Source organism: Macaca thibetana, chromosome 14 (genome assembly GCF_024542745.1).
Source record: "Macaca thibetana thibetana isolate TM-01 chromosome 14, ASM2454274v1, whole genome shotgun sequence".
NCBI lineage: Eukaryota > Metazoa > Chordata > Mammalia > Primates > Cercopithecidae > Macaca > Macaca thibetana.
Window position 1 is genome coordinate 6,030,360 of NC_065591.1, and position 19,672 is coordinate 6,050,031.

The 19,672-nt window shown below is 43.0% G+C and overlaps 2 protein-coding genes across 32 annotated transcripts in view; both read right to left on the reverse strand.

Annotated features, from left to right (window-relative positions):
- The window catches only part of IGHMBP2 (immunoglobulin mu DNA binding protein 2), a 556,281-nt gene that overhangs the window by 386,295 nt on the left and 150,314 nt on the right, over positions 1-19,672 (reverse strand). The window lies entirely within an intron of this gene.
- The window catches only part of PPP6R3 (protein phosphatase 6 regulatory subunit 3), a 160,169-nt gene that overhangs the window by 74,590 nt on the left and 65,907 nt on the right, over positions 1-19,672 (reverse strand). For 29 of the 31 annotated variants that reach the window (XR_007719349.1, XR_007719348.1, XM_050758157.1 and 26 more), the window contains 2 exons: positions 8,126-8,358; positions 2,012-2,198 (listed from right to left, as the gene is read on the reverse strand). Coding sequence is in view for 29 of the 31 variants with exons in the window: in XM_050758157.1 (XP_050614114.1) it covers positions 2,012-2,198; positions 8,126-8,352 (414 nt within the window). In the remaining 2 variants the exon portion in view is untranslated. Of the gene's footprint in view, positions 1-2,011; positions 2,199-8,125; positions 8,359-9,468; positions 9,564-19,672 lie in introns of all 31 variants that reach the window. The other 2 variants (XM_050758133.1, XM_050758155.1) reach the window with 2 other exon arrangements.

Here is a 19,672-nt window from a genome sequence, read left to right on the forward strand (position 1 = left end):
TTTACTGGTTAAGCCAGTTGAGTCTCAATTTTTGTCCTTCCTTACAGTTGCATAGATCCCTACTAATACTATCACATAACAGAAAACCTTTATTTACACTCCTAATTTGCAAAGGATAGAGAAATGCCAGGTTTGATCTTAATCCACAGCCACTGAATCCTCTTGCTATCATTCATACAGTTGTGACAGGGAAGTGTAACAAGCAAAAGGCCGAGGGGCTCTTGTCTCAGAATGTAACTGGCAAGTGCCATCATCTCTACACAGATAGAATGTCGGGTTGGACTCTGACGTCTAATACAAAATACTCAAGGCCCCATAAAGTTTTAAGTGTATTCTCTCTATGTGTACACTGAAAATCGGGGCTTGCAAACTTGGGTCCCAACAGCACAGAAGTGAGGAGAAAAAGCACAATGAAGCATAATGTCTGGATAATGGCTGTAACAACCAGCCCTGAGAACTGCCTGGTAATATCAGGGTGATAGGTTGGCTTCCACTCTCCTAAAACAGCCAGCAGTTCTTGTATTTCTAACTAGAAGGCAGAAAAAAACAGACAATCTACATTAGAGTAATCATGATTTGGGGATTACTACCAAAGTGAAAAGAATCTTATTTCCAATCAACTTAGGAAGCTTATCCTACTCCATTAAGTGAAAGAAAGAATGGTATCTCTTTCTAAAATAAAACATGTATCCACTTTACCTTGGCATAGGACAGGACACACTGGGCCCAAAATAGCTCCAGTCCTTCCACAAGTGCTGAGAGCAAGAATGGGTCACCCAGAGCCATTTTCTATCATGAAGGATGGCAGGACCAACTGGTTTGACCACTTTTACCCCGTATCATCACACCCATACTTGTTGCAATTCTGGCAAATCTGCTATAGTTTATACTTGAATATCTGAGGCTCTAGTTGTTCCCTGGGTGCCTATTTCCATAAAATGACTAAAATCTCCAGATAAGCAGATCCTTTTTCACAACAATATCCACTAAAGCAGAGGTTCTCAAATGTCAGCATGCATCAGAGTTAGCTGAAGGCTTGCTAAAACCCAGATTGTAGGGCCCACCCCTCAGAGTTTCTGATTCAGCAGGTGTGGAATAGGGCTCAAGAACTTACATTTCTGGCCAGGCGCGGTGGCTCAGGCCTGTAATCCCAGTACTTCGGGAGGCCGAGACGGGCGGATCACAAGGTCAGGAGATCGAGACCATCCTGGCTAACACAGTGAAACCCCATCTCTACTAAAAAATGCAAAAAAACTAGCTGGGCGGGTTGGCGGGCGCCTGTAGTCCCAGCTACTCGGGAGGCTGAGGTAGGAGAATGGTGTAAACCCGGGAGGCGGAACTTGCAGTGAGCTGAGATCCGGCCACTACACTCCATCCTGGGCGACAGAGTAAGACTCCAAAAAAAAAGAACTTACATTTCTAACAAAATTCTCTACTGAGGTGCTGCTGCTTCAGGGACCACACTTAAAGAACCAAGTGAAGTTTTTGTCAAACCACACTGGATATGAACAGCAGAGCTACAAATGTATACAGCAGTCTATACACTCAGATGTCTCAAGCCTGACACTGGAGCAGTTTTGAGTAGAATCAAAACAGAATCACCATTAGTACAAACCAATCACCAATTACATTTGTGGGAAAGGTTTTTGGTTTAAGCTTCATCTGTGATCATCAATAGGGGAAAAACAAAACAAAGCGTTTGTTGACATATTCAATGGCTTAGTTATTACACTTGCCATCTTAGTTAAGCCCTGTCTTCACAAATGGGTACCCAATATTCTCATCTTCTACCCACTTGTCAAAAGAGGAAACCAAAGTATGCTAACAAATTACGTGAAATTTGAGATTATACCATATTAGAAATATTCGTCAATGTATAAATAGTATGTGAGTGCTTAGAATGTTTAAGGTTTAAAATACATTCTCTTAGAACTCTAAAGCAACAGTGACTGGGGGATCACCTCAAGGGGATGATCAGCCTAATACTTACCTTTCGGAAAATCATATTTACCTGTTCTGGTTTTCTGCTGATAAGAATACTTAGCACCTTGCTGAAGAAACTGGCAAGTAGTGGGTTCAAAGGGGAATCGTTTAGGAGGAAGCTATATAATTTCATTAGCAAGGATTCATCTTCTCCCAGTCTATCATTCATCTGGGAGACATCAGAAGTGAGCAACTCACAAGATATATTTGGATACCTAGAAGAACAGGATACTTACATCATCATCTTTATTAACAGTTTAATTATATAAAGATAAACACAAATCAGAAAGGCTTCCCGAGATTTTGTGAGAACAATAAAATCATTTACTGGGAATCAGGAAATCATTTCAATTCATTCTGTTCAACCAACCTCCAGACTAAAATAAATTTTCTACTATCTAAAAAATTGTTTTTAAACCAAGCTTTAATAAGAATACATTTTCCCTGAAGAAACTAGAGCACACCTAGTACTCTGGAGCCCAGGGAGGTCATGCTGCAGGGCCCGGGCCTTCTCCATGATCAGCGAGAAAAGCGGCTGGAGGTGCGAGCCGTCGGGCTACAGCCTCCTCTGGCATGGGAAGCAGCATAGCTTGCGGACAACTGTGGAGCACACTGGTTTCCAGGAAATTGCACTGCACACAGCACCTGGTAATGACTTAAGACACTCTGTAGGGACCTGGACCAGCCTTTATCTTTAGATGGGTTGCAAATGGTACTACGAAGTTGTTTTCAGTCTATATTACATCTTAAGAGAGTAAGCATCCTACTATAATGAAGCAGGGAGGAGGACATCAGCCTAGGCTACCAAGGCAGGAAGCAGTATACCAAAATAATGTAGTCCTAGCTACTTAGGAGGCTGAGATTAGAGGATCACTTGAGCCCACAAGTTTGAGGCTACAGTGAGCTATAACTGTTGCACTCCAGCCTGGACAAGAGTGAGACCTTGTGTCAAAACCAAAACAAAACAAAACTAGTGCTCTCCACATCAGCCTTCCAGTATCTGGAGATTAGCACAGACACAAAGTCAGTCCACTGTCAGTCTTCACCGTGCTCTCTCTCCTGTAGGATACAGGCCCACAGCTAAGAACATGACACCTGCTCTGGATGGAACCACACAGGCTCTTCTACAGATCCCACGGCTTTAGAAATGCCTGCACCCCCTAAAGCATGCTTGCCTCTGACGACCAGACCACTGACCCTCCGCAAACAGGCAGCAGGTCCATTTTCTCCACTTACTCCTTCTACCACAATCTCGTGTCTGTTTTCACTAGTAACAACAGAGACGTTGAGCCTATCCAGACGATACTCTAGCTGACCCAGGATTACTCTGCTCTTACACTCCTCCCAGCTAAATAGCCAGGACCCAGTGCCCCAACCAGTCATCAGGAGTGGCAAGCTCAAAGGCCGAGCAAGACAGGGAGATGGCAAAATAGCCAAACGTGGCTGTACGACAAAAGAAACCAGGGAAGACTGGGGCGGGAGAGACACATATAGGACACACCTGGGGCATCCAAGGCAAGCAAGTGCTGCCTGCAGCAAGACCCTGGCACAAAAAGACCACTGGTGATGAACCAGAAAGCTGCAGAACTTGACAGGCTCTGATGTGAGGCCTAAAGACAGAAGAGTACGAGAAGGTCCCGAAATAAGCCTTTGTACAAAGAAAACAGAAAAGGAAAAAAAACAGACCTGGCAGATGCATGGGTCTTTGGGAAGTAAAGTCTCTCTCAATTTACATAACATGGGCTTCAACATGCCAGAATATAAACCCCTGTAAAGTACCCATTATCCCAGGAGTGGGCTGATACAGTGGTTATAGGTGCAGCAATTAGAGTCACACTAGCTAAGTTCAAAACCAGCCTCTACCACTTACATGCTGTATAACCTTGGGCAAGTTACTTAACCTCTCTGGGCCTCAGTTTCCAAGTTAGTAAGATTAAGGACTATTGTCCTTATCTTATGGAGGAGAGGAGTAAAAAAGGCTGGGAAGAGGGCCTGGCATAAAGTAAATAAGTGCTTAAAAAATGACAGCTGTTTTCATTCCTCTTTATTTTCACTATAAAATGGCAGAATGCTGCTAGGGTGGGTTGGGGAGTTGCACTCACTCAACTGTCTTAATGTGGAAACTGCTGACAAATAGAGGACTCAGTGAAAGGCAGCGGACTCCTGGCTGTGAATCAAATGCATGAGTGTTTTCTCCAAACTCTGACAAAGTCCAGATGAGCAACTTTAAAATTTGTTCACTTTTTCTAGGTGACTGGGTGGTATGACCTAACTCAAGAAGCATGCATAATGTTAGCCATTACACAAAAAGCTCAGAGTTCTGGCTCCACACAGGCTGGGGCTATTCTCCTTCCCTCCCTCCTTAACATTCAAGAAGCTTCTCAAGGCGGAGCGCAGTGGCTCACACCAACAGTCCCAGTACTTTGGGAGGCCAAGACAGGTGGATCACCTGAGGTCAGGAGTTCAAGACCAGCCTGGCCAATATGGCAAAACCCCATCTCTACTAAAAACACAAACATTTACCAGGTATGGTGGTACATGCCTGTAGTCTCAGCTATTCAGGAGGCTGAGGCACAGGAAACACTTGAACCTGAGAGGCGGAGGTTGCAGCCAGCTATGACTGTGCCACTGCACTCCAGCCTGGGCGACAGAGCAAGACTCTGCCTTTAAAAAAAAAAAGGGGGGGGGGGGGGCAGCAGCTTCCCAAGCACCCGAAGATGCCTCCACTCCACCCTCAGCAAGGCCCCTCCTCCTCCACAGGCTCTGACCTCACTTCCTTTGCCTGAGAACACAGAGGAGGCAATCAGAAGAGGTCCCAGCCCTACCACATCCCGACCTACACCTAGGTGCTTCCTCCCTGCTCCAGGGGAGCAGCCCGTGCTCCTGAGGTCATCCTGCATGTGTGCTCTGGACCACATGCCCCCACCCCCGCCCATCCAGCACAACGCATCGCTCAGTGGCCTGCTCCCTCACACTGGCTGTGCTTCCTCTGTGCTGCAACATTCTCACAGGCCATCACTTCCATTTAGGAAAAAACAAAACCGCACACCGCCCCTGACTCCACATCTGCCTCGACCTACCACTTCCTTTCTGCTCCTGTTACAGGAAATCACTTAAAAAGAATTGTCTCTGCTTGTCTCCAGGCTTTCACCCGGGCCCCTCTAAAGAACCTGCACTGATGGGGCCCATGATCTCCACGTTACAAACCGAGTGGTTTTTTATGAGCAGTACCCCTAACCCACTGTCCCCCTCTCCTTCCTGAAGCCAGACTTTCCCCTGGTTTCCAGGGTAGCAGCCCCCAGGTTCTCCTCTTGCATCCAGTCACTCATCCATCCCTCAGTGGAACCCTGGCCAGCCCATACTACCCATCTCCAGTTTCGGAAGCTTTCTTCCAGCTCCGCCGGCAATCTCATTCAGCCTCATGGCTTTACATGTCCTCCGTCTACCTGCTGCTAGGCCTCATCTCTGCCTCACGTCTAACAAGCATTTCAAATGTGACAGGGGCAGACCCAAACTCCCGCCCTTTCCCTCTGCAATCTTTCTTCACTGCCATAAAGCCACTCCATCCTCTCAACTGCCCAGGCCAAAATCCTCATAGTCACTCTTGACACTTTATCTCCCATTCCATACCTAGAGGAAACCCCTTGAGTTCTAACTTCATCTAGTGCCTCCGGGAATCTGACTGCTTCTCACCAATCACGTCCACTAAGATCTTATTATTCTCTGCTGATCACTGCAGCCAACTGTACTTCCACTTCTGTCCTCCTACAGTCCCTAACCACAGAGCAGGCACAGCACTCCCGGGAACAAAGTCAGACTATGGCACATACTTGCTCAAAACCCTCTGGTGGCTTCCCATCTTGTCCCAAGTATAGCAAGCATCCTGGCTGAGCCTACCAGGCCCTGTATGGCCTGTCTCTAGAGGTGCTCCAACTTCACCCCAACTCTCCCACCTTCCATTTTCCCTCATTCACAATGCTGCCGCTTCTCTGGCTGCCCACATGTTCTTGGGGTACACCACGCACACGAGCACATTAGGGCTTCCATACTTGCTGTTCCCTCTGCCTGGATGTTCCTTGTTTTAAGTACCCACTTGGCAACCCCCTTAATTCCTGCATGGCTCTGACGAGATGGCACCATCTTAATTAGGCCTTCCCTGAGCTCCTCTGCCCACTCCACCACCTTTAGCATTCCCTGTCTCGTCATGCTCCATTTTTCTCCAGAGGTCTTACCTGACAAACTATTGGTGGGCTTTTTAGTCTGGTTTACCCCAATACAGCAATTACTCTTTCATCCCAAAACTACACAATCCCAGTCTAAACTTCCTTAAATGACTGTAGTCAACCATAACCCTAAAACACTTTCAGATCCCAGCTGAAAAACCCCTCTATGCTCATCTAGCTGTGGCATCATCCAAGGTACATTACACACAGGTGGTGACTCTGCTCAAGCCAGAAGCATGGCAGAGTACTGCCCTATCCAACTCAAGTGGTGCTCCTTCAAAATGGTACCATGCAGAAGGCTGTGTCCAGAGGAGGCGCATTTGCTCTTGCCACCTCAAAGGCAAAAACACTGGCAAAGCAACACAATACAAGTGCCACACAGTTATAATGGGTGGGAGGGGCCACTACTTCTTTTGGAGAAAGTAAGCCCTTCATAGAAGGCATGCCTACTCTTCAATGATTAAAACATCACTAGCCTCACTCAGCATGTGAGGAAACAGACCCAAGAAGGGTAAGCTCCCTGCCCAAGCTCTCAGAGATTGGAAGAGAAGAGGGTCATACTCCTCTGAAGGGGCGGATCCAAAACCTGTGCTCTCTGATGCATATCACACCCCTCCTACACGGATGAGCCCCAATTCAAGTAGCACCACCCATACACTAGTTCACTGTGAAGGGAATTCCAAGTAGCAAAGTGTCTATCGTTTGGGGGATGAGAGCACACTAGCATGTCTGCCACGGCCTCCCGGGTTCAAGTGATTCTCCTGCCTCAGTCTCCTGAGTAGCTGGGATTACAGGCGCCTGCCAACAGGCCCAGCTAATTTTTGTAGTTTTAGTAGACTCAGGGTTTCACCATGTTGGCCAGGTTGGTCTCAAACTACTGACCTCACGTGATCTACCCGCCTCAGCCTCCCACAGTGCTGGGATTACAGGCATGAACCACCGCATCCGGCCTTTCCTCCTCTTTTTTAAGACACTAATCTCTGAGTGAAGGCTTTCACTAAATGCTAGGTGTCAATGTTAATGGTTGGCAGAGAACATGGCATCTTTGAAGACCTAAGCCACTAGCAACTTGAAAGCGTTAACAAGTATTTCCCCAACAACACATTTCTCCCCAAGAAGAAAGGAAAAGATGTCTGAAAAGAAAGGGAAACTGAGGGAGAAATGGCAAGAGAGACACTACTAAAAGCCTAATTCTTCCTATTCCATTAAGTTTACGTAATGCATCAATTTTTGTTTCTGAAGTTGCTCTATCTTCTGGAGGGAAAAGAGCCAAATATTTCAATAGAGTTGGATATGGAGAAATAATTAACTGAAGCCCCAATACTTTACATACCTATGGAGCTTCCAGGGGTTTGTATAAAAAGTGTTATAGTGATGGTAATAATGGATTCTCACTGTACTGTCGTTCTCTTTGTAAGCAGATTAAACTAGCAGACAAAATCCACTGTAGTTACCCATGGTGTGACCAGCTACACTGATGTTCACTAATACCCATTCCTTTATTTTCAGCTGATAAAAGGTCAGAATTTATTGTATAAGCAATGCTCTCAGTAACCCCAAGTTCTGACTTAGATTTGCTGTGCGATTTTGCGTAGTCACATAATGTCCATCTTCCTATTTGTAAAGTAAATATTTTAATCATCTTACTATTTTTGAGACATTTGTCATCATTGTTTACAAAGCACGCTGCCTTTCCAGAAAACCTTTGAATGAAATTCAGAACACTCATTTTAAACTCTTGTGATTCCCTGGACTTACTGCTAGAATGGATTTTGTGCTCCACTGAGCCTGTCATTCTTGACTATCTTACCCTTCTGTAAATGGCGACAGTCACACTGGAGAATCCTTGAACAAGAGCTGTATATTCTACCCCCAATTCACTTTAGTCCCACTCTAGAGAAAAGATTGAATTGTCTTACTTGTATCTGATCTTTTCATCCATGTCTTGAGGTGGTTCTTCTATAATGAATGAGACTAAATCTTCGAGACATTCTGCTTTTAACAGAAACTCTATAAGTTTGCGGTTCTGGGCTTTACATTCCTGTAAAACATCTTCCTCATCCATTAACTCCTTCAGTGTTACATCTTCTCTTTCTAGAAGTGTGTCTATGTGGGATGATGAGTGAAGATCAAATTTCCAAAACATGCTGGTCTAAACAAAATGCAGAAAGTATTTCATAAAATTTCAACTTTACAAATTAATTTTCCATAATTCATATTTCAGTTCAGTTTTATAGTCTAAAATGCCAACTTCGCTCACATAAGTTAAATAAGCTTCACACTGAACCTATAAAATACTTTTTAAAGCATAACTGGCAGAATTTTTTCCTTCTCAAAAAAGAAAATATTTTAATTGATAAAAAATTTTGACTTGAAAATGCTCAAAGCTAACACTTGGGACGATTTTAACCTGCAAAAGTAATTCATCCATACTTTGTTAAGAAGTGATGCTGGGAAAAGAGAAAAGTCACTCTTTTCTTAACGGTGAAGGACAGAATATCTTCAGCAACAAGTGATAAGCAGTGAGGCCTAAATATCTAGAAGGCTTCAGAAGACTAAGAACTAAATAATCACTGCAAATCGGTACTTTCATAGTCAAAAGCCTGAAGAAATAAACTGGTAAAATCTGTGCCATTTTTAATATACTACTAAAAACTGAAAACTAATTCTCGAGGAGTTAGAGAAACTGCTTCTCCTCTGGTTACTAGCAAAACATGACAATGAAACCCAATCACTACGCCACATACATATTCGTTCCTCAGCTTCATGCCCATCCTTCCTCAACAAGGAAAACAGAGTTTGTTACTTCAAATTATAGAGCTAAAAAAGGTACTTATTTGTTACAAACGGAAACATAAAACAGAGGGCTCACTACATGATCTAAAGGCTGCCATTCAAGATGGGATGATCTCAAAAGCCACTTTTGAGATACATGACGGGATGATGGCATCACAGTAAAGACCTCAGTAGACCATTCAAAGACCTTTCCTGTCTGTCTATATGCTCACTGCAGAATTCCTAAACCGGAGTTTGGTAATACATACTGACTCTCTGTAACCCCTAAACGAAACCTATGTATAAGCTGGAGCTTCACTACCCACTTAGTGAGGTGTCCCATTATCATTATCTCCAAAAAAGCATGACTATCCACATGCTATTTACAAGAGCCTAGGTAAAAGGAAGGAGGCCGCAAAGGATGGTAGTCCATGCATAGCACATATTTTTAGAAGTATGTATTTGGGCCGGGCACAGTGGCTCACACCTGTAATCCCGGCACTTTGGCAGGTACCAAGGCGGGAGGATCACTTGAGGTTAGGAGTTCAAGATCGGCCTATGCAACATAGTGAGACCTCATGTCTGTAAGAAAAAAAAAATTTCAAAAAATTAGCCAGGCATTGTGGCACACTCCTGTAGTACCAGCTACTAAGGAGGCTGAGGCTGTAGTAAACCATGATTGTGCTACTATACTCCAGCAGGGCAACAGGGTGAGGACCCTATTTCCATAAAAAAACAAAAAACAAAAAAACACAACAAAAAAAACCCACCCACATTAGGAGATCAGGCAGGAATATATCCTGATTTTATGCTTTTATGAACATCTGCCTCAAAAAAAAGAAAAAATTTTTTTAAATAGAGATCATAGAGGGCAAAATCACTGACACTGCTAGTATAAACACTGATCAATCCAGGAATAAAAGAAGGAAAACAAACTCTGTACCATGGCAGGTTACTCAAGGCTCTGTAAAAAGTAGATCCACTTCACAGGATAGGCAGTGAGATCACTGAACATTTTAAAGTATATGAGCATATTATTTAAAATATAGGTAGAGTTTTTTTGTGAGACAAGGTCTTGTTCTGTCACCCAGGCTGGAGTACAGTGGCATGATCTCAGCTCACTGCAACCTCTGCCTCCCGGGTTCAAGTAATCCCTACCTCAGCCTCCCAAGTAGCTAGGATTACAGCATGCCATCACACCCGGCTGATTTTTTTTTTTTTTTTTTGTATCTTTAGTAGAGACAGGGTTTCATAACGTTGGCCAAGCTGGTCTCAAACTCCTAACCTCAAGTGATCCACCTGTCTCAGCCTCCCCAAGTGCTGGGATTACAGGCATGAGTTACCGTGCCCAGCCAAGCACAGTTTTAATGAAGCTTTCAAAAGCTCCTTAAAAGAACAAGTTTTAAATAGGAATATTATAAAAAGTGAAGGGTGTTACAAAAGTCTTCCTTGTTTTTTAAAAAAAAAAAAACCTTTAAATTCTTTAAAGGACACATGGCGACAAGCTCACATCAATTAGCAGCAACAGGACCAAGACATATTTAAGGATGGCAGCCATTGTGATGGCTGGACACAGCATCTTACAAGAGGAGTCAATGTGGAGGACTGACGTTCAGCACAAAGCTCTGTGGGATGACACAAAGCAGTGGCCCACAGTCAGCGGCAGGGCTGTCTCGTTCCTCTATTGGATTAGTCTAATAATTATGTCCAAATGACATCACAGACCATGCTAGAGAAGCACAACTCCTCACACTGACAGCAGCCACTATGGTCCTAAGCTAACAGGACTTCTCTGCTCAAGACGAGGGGTGGGTAGGGGCATCCACAGAAGCCACCCAGTGGGCAATGTAACATATCTGCCAGTGAAGGAAATAAGAGCAAGCTACTTCTAACACAAATATTAAAGAAATAAGGGCAAAGACGACATACAAGTAACAGGAAAAGAACTTTGGGGAAAAGGTCAGTGGATATAAACCTTAGCAATAAATGCTTTTTGCGATTTTCAGACGAGTGGGAAATGGTAAACAAAATAACTTTATTATGCCATTTTATACTAATACAACTAACAAGTAGAAAAAAAGACAAAAGATAACTTCAATGGAAGAGGGAAAAAGTTGGGTTTCCATTCCCACAGAGGAAGAGAAGTGGTTCACTGTCTGAGGGCACGGAATAACAACGCCAGCGCCACCGTTCGCTGTCTGAGGGCACGGAATAACAACGCCAGCACCACCCACCAATGCTTCCGGTGGAGTAATACAGCTCATGCTCCTCTGTGTTCTTAAAAATCACAAAACCTTTTTTTAAAATATATTTTTACTACTATTCCCCATACTTAGTATTAAAGGCAAAGTATGAAAAATACTAAGAAATAAATCAGAAAAAAAGTGAATCTGATATCAAGCACTTATTTTTAGCTAATAATAAACAGGGTATACATTCACCAATCAGGTGACAAGCTATGTCTAAAAACTAGATAAAATGACACTTCTGAATTATGAATCAAGATACAACTTATTTGCCTCAAGTAAAAACTGACTTCCAAAATCTCAACCTTACTATAAAGGAAACTCATTAATACTGGGTTTATAAAGAAGAGAGATAATTAGTTGTGATGAAGTAAGAAGAGGTGTTGGCAAACCAAATCCAGCTCACAGCCTGCCAGCTATGAATGATTTTGACATTTTTTAAGGGTTGTTTTAAGAAAAAAAAAAAGAATATATAATAGAGGCCATCTGCGGCCCACAAAGTCTAAAATATTTACTACCTAGTCTTTCACAGAAAAGTGTAGTGTCCTTTGTTCCAGAGGAAATAAAAGTCCCACTAACACCCACTTTGCTTTCTGCAGTCTCCTGAATCCACCCAACACCTACCCCACAGCCCTTGCACCCTGCCCAGTGAGGTGCTGACAGTCGCCCATCTCCATTCTCCCCTTCCTGGGGCACTCACCATATAGGTGTGGCCACATGACAGAGTTTCCTCCATCGTGCCAGGAGCCATCAAACCTCCCATGGTCCTTCACCTGTATCTGGCTGAATGCTGAAAGACCAAAAGACCCTGAGGGATGGTAGAACCAAAACATGGAACATGCCTTGGTCCCCAAATCACCACATGGAAGAAAGTCACCTACTGCTCTAAGTTCCTGCCAATGCTGTTCCAGTGAGCCAGAAGCAACCTTCCTGTAGCAGAGCCTGTGTGCTCCTGCAGCGTGGCCTAACTCATGAATCAGGTCCTCCAATTCCCCAGCCATGACTTTGTGGGTTTAGTACACTGATTTTAAACTTGAGATTTAAACACAAGAAAAGGAGTTCTTTAGCAACTATCCTGGCTCACTACAACCTCTGCCTCCCGGACTCAGGTGATCCTCCCACCTCAGCCTCCAGAGTAGCTGAGACTATAGCCCTGTAACACCACACCTGGCTAATTTTTTTTGTAATTCTGTAGAGACAGGGTCTCACTATGTTGCTCAGGCTGGTCTCAAGCAATCTCCTAGCCTCAAGCAATCGACCACCTCAGCCTCTCAAAGTGCTGGGACTACAGGTGTGAGCCACCACATTCAGCCAGCTAATTCCTTTTGCTCCCCACTATTCAGAGTTAGAATAGCATTTTTCAGATAAGAACACTTTGAAATATACATCTTTGTACTGGACATACTACAAACTCAAAACCAAGATATATCCACAGCTAATTCCTTATGCAAAAATTACGTATTTTACCTTTTAGCCAAACAGCAAGCTGACTGGGAACAAATGGCACTGGTAAGTGAGTCATCCCTGCTCGGCCTTCACTCCTATTTGTACTCTTTCAAGTAGGAAGAAGCCAGGTATGAAATAACAGTTACAAAGTTCAACTGGCCAGAGCCCTGGGGTAAAATGGAGTCCTTTAAAAAATATAACTACTCTAAAATATGCAGAAAAACCAAAATGTCAGAACTTCAACAACTTGTTTTTAGTAAACATAAATATCCTTTAAAATTCACAACCTAGACTACATAGCCATGCAACGAATAATGACAGGGATACAGACTGAGAAATGCTTCATCAGGTGACTTGGTCGTTGTGTGAATATCATGGAGTGACTTACACAAACCTACACAGTCTAGCCTACTACACACCTGGACTATCTGGTATAGCCTATTGCTGCTAGGCTATAAACGTACACAGCATGTTACTGTGTACTGAAACACGGAGGTAGTCGTGACAATGCTAAGTATTTGTGTATCTGAACAGACACTACCATGTTAAGATGTTGTTTAGCTGAAGTAGCAAAATCACCTTAAAGAATCCCCCCAAACTAATCATTGATATCAGTCATTAATTAGGTGACAGGAATTTTTCAGCCCCATTATAACCTTATGGGAGCACCGTCATATATGCAGCACATGACCGTGCTTAAATAGGATTTAGGGATAATTTCTTCCACCAAAGTCAGTGGGGCAAAGAGTTTAGTAAAGCCAAACTACCCTCTATCTTTCTTCAAAATCCTAGAGTTTTTTTTGTAAGTTGGATTAAGTAGTTTGAAAACGGAGTTTTCTCCAAAAGGGCTAAGATTAAGAAAGCAGGTCACTGGGGAGTCATCTGTTACTTTATGCCACAGAGGACAATGTCTGCTGTTCCCCACCTTCCTGTAATGTAAGACAAGTGAAAACTGCCATCTTATATACACAAAATAGGATCAAAGGATCCATTTGTTGAGTAAATCTATTCATCGCAGATCAACTGCTTTACTTAATGACCCTCTAAAATTATTAAAATACCTTCATGATATCAAAGCCTTTCAAAATCTGAGGCCAAGTACCTTGAATTCAAGGTATTCAAGCAGTGACATTCTCTGGAAAAAGGTGCCACCCTGTCTCTGACACAGGAACTAGGAACTGGTACAGTGGCTAAATTATTTACAAGAGGTAGAACAAGAACATCAGTCTATCTGTGAACTTTGCCAAGGCACTGCTAGTAGAATGCTAGTATATTCAATAAGGGTCCAATGATAATTTATGTGAACCACCTACAACGCTTTGTTTTCATCAAATATACAAATCCCCTCAACCTCTTTTAGGACTATTAAGAATCTTAACAGACCTGGATTCTAACACCAGCTCCACTATTGGCTAGCCCTGAGGCCTCAGGAAAGCTACTTCATCTCTAAGCCTCAGTATCCTTAGCAAATAAACAGGTTGCAGAGAGTCAATAAGAAAGACCCACAATAGCAGCTAGAAAATACAGGCACCAACATACGCACACTCAGGCAAACAGAAGCTACTAGGGCAATGAATATACCCAACAATGAAATCAGTGAGTTTTGGCCGGGCGCGGTGGCTCAAGCCTGTAATCCCAGCACTTTGGGAGGCCGAGACGGGCGGATCACGAGGTCAGGAGATCGAGACCATCCTGGCTAACACGGTGAAACCCCGTCTCTACTAAAAAATACAAAAAAAAAAAAAAGAAATCAGTGAGCTTTAAAGTTTCCCAAACTTTCATAGGCACAGCAATGAATAGCCTAGTGCCTTGTCAAAACGCAGTCTTGGCTGGGCATGGTGGCTCACGTCTCTAATCTCAGCATTTTGGAAAGCCAAAATGGGCAGAACGCTTGAGCCCAGGAGTTTGAGACCAGCCTGGGCAACAGGCGGCACACACCTATAGTCCCAGCTACTCAGGAGGCTGAGGTGGGAGAATCACCTGAGCCTGGGAGGTTGAGGCTGTAGTGAGCCATGATCATACCACTGCATACCGCCCTGAACAAGAGTGAAACCCTGTCCTAAAATTTTAAAAAATAAACAAACAAACAAATAAATAAATAAAACACAGTCTCAGATTCTGACTCAATAAAACAGGGCTCAGGCCTGAGATTCTGCATCTCTAGTCCCCAGATGCTGCTGATGCCTGATTTTAAACCACTGCTGACAGCTTACAATTCATAAATGGAGGACTGTTTTAATCTACATCTTCACAAATTTAAATCCATATATTCAAAATAACTATATAGTCATGAAAAACACAGGAAAGCATACTAGTGCAAACGGTACTGTGTTATTTATCTCAGAAACTCCCTCTGAAAAAGCTGATATTAATGGGTTTTCATTCAACAAGACAGAGGCAGAACATAACACCATAAAAACGACAAAAGATAAACTATTAGAACTCTGAAGAGAGGAACTACTGGTGATCCCACCCACAAATGAGCAGTCAGCTGTGAGGATGACAAGATCTTCAATGAATTTCAAACTCAAAATCTCCCACTAAAATGAACTTACTCTGCTTAAATTTGGCAACTTTGTATCCAAGAACAATAAACTGTACACTATCAACTGTGAAATAACTGTACCCAGAACTAGCTGGGCCCAGAGCAAAATGTTTAGAGATTCCGAAAAAGATTCAAAGATTATGATGCATTTCAAGACAGAATCCAAACAGCAGAGCATTAATCCAAGTGTTTCCAAGCCCTGTGAGACTGCACAGGTCCCACACCCATGAAACCAGCTCTGTCTATACCTTTTAATAACTGGTCCCACTGGAATCCTCAAGATAGCAACACCGAAGTGAATATCTGACATCATATGCCAGACTGGCAATAAACACGCAGAAGATATTTCTAGTAGAAGCTGCCGCTACCTAAACATATGGAGCACAAACAGAACAAAAATAGAAGCAGCTGCTTCCGCCCAAGAAAACACACGGGAAAGACTTAAGACAACAAAATGTGTTATGACTTTTAATACTATATATTTAACACAACACTACAAAGAAAATATTTGACACACAAATTTCACACGATCTTATACAAAGACATGCAAACACACATTGCCCAAGTTCTAATTCCTATACACCCCAAGTCTCCCGTCAGCACTCCCTTCTCCCACCACTATTAAAACTACTAGAACTACACAAGCTCTACGTCATCCAAGTCAGACCCATCTAACAGAAATAATAAATAAACTTATGAGCCACACATTAGATGTTCTAGTAGTCACATCAAAAAGTAAAAGAGAAAAACAAATGATGACATTAAATTTAAAAGTATCTTTAACAGAATATATCCAACAGGGTTATATTATTTCTTTTGGTACTAAGTCTTCCAAATCCAATGTGTATTTTATGCTCACAGTACCTCTCAATTTGAACCAGCCACATTTCAGATGCTCAAGAGTCACACATGGCCAGTGGCTGCTGTACTAGACAGCCCCGCTCTAATGACATTATAATTCAAAGTCTCTCTCAGCACTGAAACAGCCCCCCATCTCCTTCCACAGCTACTATCACTAACAATGTTTTCCACACAAGGGCCAAAGTGGGGTAGGTAAGAAGAGGTGATAGGCCACGTTTTTCCTCTCTTTTAAAACAGAAACATACAGGTGAAATCATGTATATTCTTGAAATGAAGGCAGACATTCTTCAACTCAAAAAAAGCAGATCACAAGAAAACGAGAACTGTTTTGTAGCCTCTAATTTCTAGAAACATTTATACCAATAACAAGAAAGTTTTCAAATCCTTCATCTTGAAATAATGCAAAGAGCTAGATCTTTCATCGAGAGGCACAGGTGGGTCATCGCTGGTTTAGACCTTAAGGAGCCAAATTTAAAAACAGATGCACACCAGCTGGGCATGGTGGCTCACACCTGTAATCCCAGCACTTTGGGCAGCTGAAGTGGGTGGATCACAAGGTCAGGAGTTCAAAACCAGCCTGGCCAAGATGGTGAAACTCCATCTCTACTAAAAATACAAAAGTTAGCCAGGCACAGTGGCAGGCACTTGTAATCCCAGCTACTCAGGAGGCTGAGGCAGGAGAATCACTTGAACCCAGTCAGCAGAGGCTGCAGTGAGCCGAGATCGTGCCATTGCACTCCAGCCTGGGTGACAGAGTGAGACTCCATCTGAAAAATAAAACACACACACACACACAAAAACAGGTACATATCTCTGAGAATTGATTTCATTTTATAAGCCAGTTCAAAATATATTTTCAGAAGAAGGAGCAATGCCCAGGCCATTAAAAAAATGTTGGGAAACAAAGATATTTGATTAGTGTGGACAAAAAACTAGAATTCTCACTCAACCTCAAGAAAACAGACCTCATGGCATCCCTTGATTATTCCATAAGCAGCAGACGCGTTTACACCGAACCTCTGGCCAAGTTTATAAGCAGGCTGGGGAACAGGATGTACTGAACAACCAAGCTGAGGCAAGGCTGTTCGTACTGGCTCATCTACTGATGCAGTGTCCAGACACCTGGAGGCTGAGGACTTCCTTCTAGGCTTGGATTCACGCATGCAGGAAGCTTAGTTGAACAGTGCCTGACAAGATCCAAATGTAAAACTGCTGGGCTCCAGGAGGGTTTGGTGATTGCTTCCAGGTATGCTAAAAGGTGCATGCCACTAAGAAAGGGCCAGGGAGGAAAGTGTCTATTAACAGGAAAAACGGAGTCACTCCAACTGAGGTTATCTCTTAGTGTTGCAAGTTAATGAGAAACTCTTCCCCCTGACAGCAAAGCTCAATGCCCAGGGAAATTTTCACAAGAAGGGGCAGAAACATGGAACACAAAGGAGTAAAAGCCACTGGTCTTTGAAAGCAGCTCTCACTAACTTCTAAGAAAAAAGACCACAAAACACAGAAAGTTCACGCAGTAGCTGTTTCTCCACTTTTAGTAAAGGTGTCAATTTCATAAAGGTGCAGCCCCCTAGACACACAAATTAAATCAAATATCAGGTGCATACTAGAGTCAATATATTTCTTTAGAGAAGAGGGCAATACAAACTCAAACCCAGTTTTATTGTATCTCTGCAACTGCTTCTTCCAAAGAAGGTGTCAAAAGCAATCAGCTTTCTACCATCCAGGTATTCCAGAATCTTTTCCAGTTTTAACTTGAAACTGCTTTGATATTTCAAGCTTTTCTTTGAGAATAAAGGAATCAAATCCATTTAATATGCTATAGTAACCAACAGGTATTAAAGTATTAATATGAATTATGTTAAGGAATACAGGAGTAGTATGACAGATGGTCCCTAAAGCCTTGAAAAATACAATAAAATTGAGAACAGAGAAAACAGAGAAAGGAAGGCATACATTTCAACCTTGCTCCACAGAAAGGTAGCTCAAGGGAGGACAGCCTGGCCAAAAAAGAGCTCATTATATGTCAAGCCTAAGTTGAGCCTCAAAATACTGTATGGAGCATTTAGCAGGTGATGAATGGAGCTGCACAACATATTCCAGGCCAGGCGACACCTCCTTGAAAGCAGTGAACAGGAAGACCCAGTAGCTTCAGGAGTCACAGCAGGGAGAAGACCCTAAGGACAAGAAGAAGGAGCCTTTGGGTAGGTGGTAGGATTAGGTTGGCAACACAAGGCCAGATCACAAAGGCCTGTGTGTGAACGCACTGTGCAGACTTGCTGCAGAAGAGACAGACCCAATGAGTTTTAACTGAGGGAAGTGTGCATTGAAATATCTACAGCAGAGATTAAACTAAGTATTTTAATAACATACAAAAACAATTCTGAACAGAAGCAGACATTGGAAGTGATGTGGAGATGACAATGATGCTGTGGTTAGTACACTCTCAACAGAGTTCATATCTCCTACAAAGGTGAAGAGAGAGGGAAGAGGACAAACCTCTTTTGGGTCTGGCCAAGTATGAATATGACTTAAATGTGGGACAAGAAAGGAAGGGGATTAAGACGCACGAGGTGGGGCACTGTAGAGATTGCCCACTGTGCTAAGACAGACACTGGAGTCTGCAAGAGCAGATCTAGAGTGTGAATGCGTAACTGTCAACAACGTGAAAGACAGATTGGAGAGGGGCGAGCCTAATGAAGAGGGGCCCACCAGGGCAGAAGATGATGCCTTGCAATGGCTTCTGTGCTCAAAGCCAAGGCATCCGCTATGAGATTTCACACTAAATGACCATTATTCCTCTAATGCCACCAGCATTCTGCCTCCTCCAAGTCTAATTTCCACTTTTTCTTCATTCTGGAGCTGTACTTTGGTATCAAATTATACAAATTTATACTTGCCTTTAGAATTCTAAGCTGTCTGGGAAATACACAACCCTCAGAAGGCAAATGCCTATATATACCCTGTACTAACTCCAAATACACTGCTAGGATGCTAACAGCAAGACAAGATGTACAACCTTATCACTCACTTCTCTTTTATATTTAAAAAGTCAACCACCAACCAAAAAATCCAGTCTTACTTTTGTCAACTAGTTCAAATTAAAGCAACTACAGTAACACGTTCCTCTACAAATTCTCATTATGAAAGTTTGAATGTACAGGAATTTCTGAGCCTATTTTCCACAATTTCGAAAACTTCAGTCCAAGTACAAGCAAAGCATAGGTTATTTATACTAAGAACAAGTTTTGCTGAAGTGAGACTGAGGGGTTGTGTGGGGAAAGGCAAGTAAAGAGGATGGCACAAGGGTAGTCGAGTTTTTGCCAGGAGTCTTCTTAAGAGACCAAGGAAACCGAGGAGAGGCAAGGAATACCCAGCTGGATCCAGATGCACGTGTGCATGCTGGAGGTGAGGGTGTGTGAATACAGGTAAGACGGTATGATAAAAGTCAACGTTAGCCAGGCCCAGTGGCTCACATCTGTAATCTCAGCACTTTGTGGGGGATGGTGGTAGGTGGATCACTTTAGTCCAGGAGTTCAAGACCAGCCTAGGCAACAAAGGGAGATCTTGTCTCCACCACAGAAAGTACAAAA